We start from the raw sequence: 6456 nt of genomic DNA on the forward strand, positions 1-6456 counted from the left end.
CAAAACTGTTGAGTCTGCTGAACGCAGCTAATGGCTACATTTACACCGTGCATTTAGGCCGTGGCCTATACAACAGACGTCTTGTTTAATCTACAGGATAAACAAGGACATCTATTGTATAGGCCGCGGCCTAAATGCACAGTGTAAACATAGCCATTGATGTATTATTTTAGATCATCCAATCAGCATTTTAGATCTGCAAGAATGCACCCAATGGGTGCATCCAGAAGCACGACTGCTCACTGAGTGCTCAGTGAGCTCTTGCATCTGATTGGCATATTCCGTTAGAACTAAAAATATAGACCAAACAGATATAAGAGCTCACTGAGCGCTCAGTGAGTGGTTGTAGTACTGAATACACGTATTGATACTTAGAATATAATTCGTGAATTGACTTTTTTTCATTTCTATTCTATTTCTTGTTTAAAATATTGTTTATTTGATTATTTATGTTTCACTTAGAAAACGTTGAATTTTTAAGGTATTTCTCTTTTTTTCTCTTGACAATATTCGTGAAATTGATAAACAAATATTTACAAAATATTTATAAATCTTATAAATATTTATAAATTTTTTGTAAAATTTTTTCAAATATTTTAGTCTGTTCCTAAACAACATGCACATCTAAGAACATCATAAAAAAGTTTTTGTAAACATTGTGTGTTGTATTTGAGTTGATTATCAATAATTAAAATTTCTGTATGTATATTATAATAAATTATTTTTAATCTGAATAAAATGAGTAATATTTCATTGTTTAATATATGGAAAAAAAGATTAGATCAGAAATAACGGTTTTATAGTTAGAAATTTTGCGTTATAATTGATTAATTTAATCAAAATTTAAATTAATTCGATTTTTATGAATTATCAATTCAAAGTTGCTTCTAACTGAAAAGTAAGCCGTGGATTTTGAGGAAACATACATTTTTCTTCTCTCTCTCTCTCTCTCTCTCTCTCATACATAACTTTATAGATAATCAAGTCTGATCTCGATTATATGTAAATTAAAAATTAAAAAGAAAATTATGGAAATTTGATCATGTGAGCGACAATTTTTTTTAAAAACGCGACAAGTAACGCCATCTAGCATGAAGCTCGCATACCAACACGACAGTATAACGTCGCGTCGCGATAGTCGGTGTGTCGGTGTCCAACAATCATGGCGTCTGCCAAGTAACAACGCTCCACGCCGCGTCAACGAGTGCCTTACGGTTTTTAGGTTGATGCTACCGCATCGCCGCGCGTATCACTCGCGTTTCGCGCCAGCGAGCCGTTTTCTACCTTTTTCTACGTTTTTCTACGTGTAGAGGCGCAGCCCGAGTCTCTCCCTAGGAGATCTTCCGCCCGTGCAACGGAGGTGTGTGCAACTAGTGCATCCGCGGCGGCAGCGGTGGTGGTTTGCGACAGCGGTTCATCGCGGTGAGTCACAGAGGCTCGTGCATGCACGCACTTACTTGAGAACCATGAGTCCGCTAATTGACAGTTAATTGAAGGCTGGACGATTATCCATTAAGATCCGCAGGCTAACCGAGACGTTTGCGCGAAAAGAGAGCTGATCATGACGGCCGACCGGTGCCGATTTCTCGCGTCCGCTTTCCTGTCCTGCGAATCCGATCCGTCGTTTCGCACTGCCTTTCTTTAGGCGATGACTGTTACTCAACATCCTGGTCTTTTTTCTTAACGTAGGATCGCGAATAGGCACGACAAAGCGATCAGATCGGTATACCGCACGTAAATCACGTCCGTGGAAAAGTCGAATTTTGTATCGTTATATCATATTCTGGTCGTTGGGTGTTCTTACGATGGTACCTGTATTTTTTTTTTCTTTACATTTATTGGTGATAATTGCATTATGATAAATTTAAACCCGGTATAGTGATCTTCACTTGAGTTTTTGTGTTTATTTACTATAATTGTTTGGTTGGATTGTTGTACTTTCAGAATAGGAGACCATTGTTTTGAAAATGCCTACACAGACGGCAGAGAACGATGACATTCGAGTGAAAATTGTATATAATGGGTAATATATGTTGTTATAAAAACTGTTTTAAACAGTTTGTCTTTGATTTTACAAAATAACAGTAATTTCTTTCGAACTTTAAATTCATATTATTTTGATTCCAATATATAAAATATATTTTAATAATTAATCATATTGATTGTTAATCCTTTGGAGCTGACAATAGGTACACTGGACTCACTCAATTACAAATTTCTTTGTTAAAAATATTAAATCCATTTTATTGTTATATCTGCAAATTTGGATTATTCTTATTAAAATATTACTTAAAATATATACTTGGTTCTCTTTTAAAAAATTTTTTTCAACATTCAGCATTTCAATATTCTATTTATTGCCATTTTAGTTTCTTGAAATTAATAAATCTTTTTTAATTAACATAAATTAAATAGGTTTTATACACCTAACATAAAATTTGTCATCAGCTCTAGAGAGTTAACAATAAATATAATATACTAGGTGGTATCGGGATTAGTTTAAAGAAAGATTAATAAAGGATATTGATATTTAAAGTGTTAATGTGGTCGATAAAGATTTTATTACAAGTCGAAAGAAGATAGGAAAGATTTTAAGACAAATATGTAACATGAGATTTTCCTGCATTAGGGAAATACAAATCACGTACATCACTCCCGGGATTTCAGTGGATGCATTGCGCGAGGAGATGCGAACGATATGCGGCTTCGGCACAGAGCAATTCACGATGAAGTGGGTGGATGACGAAGGCGACCCATGCAGGATCGCTTCGCAGCAGGAGTTGGATGAAGCGTTGAGGCTGTATGAACTCGAGAAGGACACGGAAATAACTATCCACGGTCAGTCAGATTATTTACATTGGATTTCTTTAAAGACTTATACATAATAAAATGCATAGGCAAAACAGGAACAGAGAATAATACAGGCAATAATATTTTTTTAACTTATCGATTGATATACAGTTTCTTATATATTGAAATCTCATTACCTGTGTTCTTCTCTAATAATACAGGCAGTAAGATTTTCTATCTATGGAAAACCGTGTGTGTATCTACATGAAGAGAAAAATTTACTAAATTTTAATGAATTATAACATTTTCATAGTACTAGCTGAATATTTACTAAATGTAATTTCAACATATATTTATTTGGTACAAGAGAATCAGTAATTTGATTTAAATCATTTTTTTATTTAGTATAAATATATTTACTGTAAGTAAATAAATATTAAGTTAGTATTCTTCAAACAAATATTTATTAAATTTAGTACATTTTTCTTAGTGTATTGATATTAAGTTTCTTATGGGTTGAAATCTTATTACTGTTGTATTCTCTACTAATACAGGTAATAAAATTTTCAACTTGTTGGAAATCGTGTATTTATTAGTACACAGTTTCCTATATAGGTTATAATCTTATTGCCTATGTTATTCTCTATTTGTACAGATATAATAGGATTTTCAACCTATGAAAAATAGTGTATCTATTGATACATATTTCTTATACATCTTATCGTTATTCTCTATTCATTGTCTACGTTTTTCATTATGCATAAGGCTTTACGCACTGGATTTCGCATGTTGCTTTGATTTTATCGACGCATTAATCGCTCAAAGACTGCGCATTTGCAATTGACGATAATCATTTGCATGCTAGGCACTTATATAATTAGGGACGGAGTATCGTACTCGTGAATCATGCGCGTAGAATCAGCGCTCGGTAGCGAAGGCGCATACATATGTATGTGACAAAATAGGTTCATCGGTAATGTCCACCGATGTCTTTAATATTCCAACATTAATGGCCGCCGTTTAGATAAGAAGCCGCCCATAAATTGCGCCTAGCCGATATATCTTGGCCGTGCATATTAGCGGTAGCGCACTAAATGCATGTGTGCAGCCGCACTTTCAAGTATTGATACGCGCCTTGGATAACGGTATGTACGCTTCGACGATACTCACCTTATCGGCGGTTTATCGCCGATACGAGTCGGCGATTAACGGCGAAACAGCTTCATCGGCGCCTGACCGTAGTACCGGTGTTTATTCGGTACACATCGATCGATTCGGTGTGCGATTTCTCAAGGATGACGACATTCTCGGATCGCGCGTGTCTGCGTGATCACGAAGATTCTATGTGCAGGCGCATGATACATTTAGAAATTCATCAGCTCTCCGAGATCTCCTGAGATAATTTGATACGGACCTCATTTGTGCGACAGCAGGATACTTCTTGGAAGGAGGATCTTATCGTGATCGCGCATACATTTCCGGTCTGATGAACTTGGCTGTCACCTTTTCTTTCACTTCTCTCCACTGAACTTTAATGATGATCGAATCCCTTTGACGGAACAATCCCTTCGAGCTTCAAAGATTAGGCCTGTCCTTTCTAGCTGAGTTTCTTCGATGCTTCATTTTTTTCTCTTTTTTTTCTCTAACATGGAGAGGAAAGGAAAAAAAATGAACCATGCAAGGAGTTGAGCTAGAAAGAACAAGCCTATTAATGTCTCAAAGAAAAAAAGGGTATTTGTATACCGAATATATTTCCTTGTTTTTGAACGGAGGAGAATTAATTTGCAAAGTATGGATCGTCGAAAATATCGGTTGCGAACTTTCCCAATTAGAGAGCTCTAAAGTAATGAGAAAGTACAGCTAATTAAAATACTTGATACTCGAAAGATTATAGAGTCAGGTTAAATATATTGTTCCCATAAATAATTCTCCTATTAAACGTAGCTTAATAAGATTGTATCTCTTTTCCGGAGCCTAGCAAAAATCAATAATTCGTTAATGGAAACCAAACTTGGTACACGAATTTTATTTGGTACATGTGAAATGATCGCCACACGAATATCGACAAACTCTCATTGTCAGTTTCTCGATGCATATGACACGCGTCAATCCTTGTAAATGTATAGGTTTGTGCGGTATCGGTCGGAGCAATAGCGATGACTGTATGTTGTCACGAAAGAACGAGGAAGAATCGACGGGGCAGCGACCGAAGGCGCGGGAAATGCAAGATAATAACTCAAAGAGACAAACAGCCAACGATCAAAATGAAAAATAGGAAAAAGCCAGAAAAATAGAGCAAAGAATAAAGTAGAATAGAGGGTGTATTGCATGTTGTGGAACGGAATGGTCTTCCTTGAAATCCCCGGTAAAAGCAGAAAGATACAAAAGATAGAGAGTCGTTGACTGGAAGAAATGGAAGTTAACAAAAAAGACGGGAAACATATAATGTAATATGAGGCGTCGGTGAAGAGTGCAAAGTTTACTTGAAAACGGTGACAAGAAGAATCGCTGGATAATCAGTGAACAAACAGCAAAGGCATGAAGGAGGGCGAGCGGGAGAGAAAGAGGTAGAGCTTGGGAGAGGCAGAAGTTGTGGGTGGATATAGGAGGGTGTAGGACCGGCAGCGACGGGGACGACGGGGGATACATGTATCACCTCCACCTCGGCGTGATCCGCGTTTGCGCGATTCGGTCGGTAGCGTGCGCCGGGCGGCGACGACGGCGGTGGCGGCGGTGGCGGTTAACGCATCTCGCCGCGGCGGTAGTCGATATCCTTGCACGGACTGATCAGCAAGGGCGCACATACACGTCACGCGCTACCGTCGACGCGAATCTAGCTGTGAGATCCCCAAGATCTGGTCGTCACAGGCGGGAGGAAAGTGCCGCGGAGCGAGGGAGTCGAGCCGGGAGTCGCCGCAGGGTTGCGAAGAACCTCTCCGGCAGCTTACTGGGTCACGAAAAAGGGATTGCGTCATTGTGCGCTTCGACTACGACTACGGCGATATTCGACGGTTGTCGGCGCGCTTGGGTCGCCACACCGCGAGTGGAGAGAGGTCTCAAAAGAGGCGGTAAACTAGCATTGATCGAGGCTGGTGATTCGCCGCATGCTCATCCCGGCGGCTCCTGTAAGAGGTCGACCGCGGTGAAGGAGAAAGAGACGAAAACGAAAGAACGGAAGAGTGAACGAGGCAAGGGGCGAGGCGGGTAAGGCAATCGGTATATATACATAAATAGAGAACGAGGGAGAGAGAAAGGGGGACAGAGAGCCAGGAAAACAGAGAGGCGAGGCGATCGCGCGCGGTTGGAGCGAACAAAAGGGATATACATACCGCGGCGATCGAGTAAGGCGAGGCAAGCACGGCTAGACTCGCTACAGAATGGCGTGGGGCTACTGGAGCGCGACTTCCGTCAGCGACCGGGGTCGGTCACCTCGCCGCGAGAAGGACAAACAGCATCAGAGTCTCTATCAGCAGCATCAGCCGCCGTCGCAGCAGCAACAACAAATGCACCAGGCGGAGCTGTCCGCGCAGAGTACTTACGCCAGCGTGCAAGAACGAGAGATCGGCGTGGCCGCCCCCGGTGTGGGGGTCGCAACGGAGGAACCACCCTGCAGCATGATGATCCAGGGTGGTTCCTTCTATTCGTATTCAGCAGCGACGGCGGCCG

The 6456-nt window shown here is 40.2% G+C and overlaps 1 protein-coding gene across 4 annotated transcripts in view; it reads left to right on the forward strand.

Annotated features, from left to right (window-relative positions):
- The first annotated feature begins 1160 nt into the window (after nucleotides 1-1160).
- Nucleotides 1161-6456, forward strand: part of aPKC (protein kinase C iota type) — a 14393-nt gene continuing 9097 nt past the window's right edge. Inside the window, exons 1-3 of one of the 4 annotated variants that reach the window (XM_018457360.1) lie at nucleotides 1161-1422; nucleotides 1945-2023; nucleotides 2630-2838. In XM_018457360.1, coding sequence (XP_018312862.1) covers nucleotides 1968-2023; nucleotides 2630-2838 — 265 coding nt within the window. In that variant the 5' untranslated portion in view covers nucleotides 1161-1422; nucleotides 1945-1967. Of the gene's footprint in view, nucleotides 1423-1895; nucleotides 2024-2629; nucleotides 2839-5573; nucleotides 6455-6456 lie in introns of those variants that run through there. The other 3 variants (XM_018457361.1, XM_018457363.1, XM_018457365.1) reach the window with 3 other exon arrangements.

This window comes from Mycetomoellerius zeteki, unplaced genomic scaffold (assembly GCF_001594055.1).
Source record: "Mycetomoellerius zeteki isolate Tzet28-1 unplaced genomic scaffold, Tzet1.0 scaffold62, whole genome shotgun sequence".
Lineage (NCBI taxonomy): Eukaryota > Metazoa > Arthropoda > Insecta > Hymenoptera > Formicidae > Mycetomoellerius > Mycetomoellerius zeteki.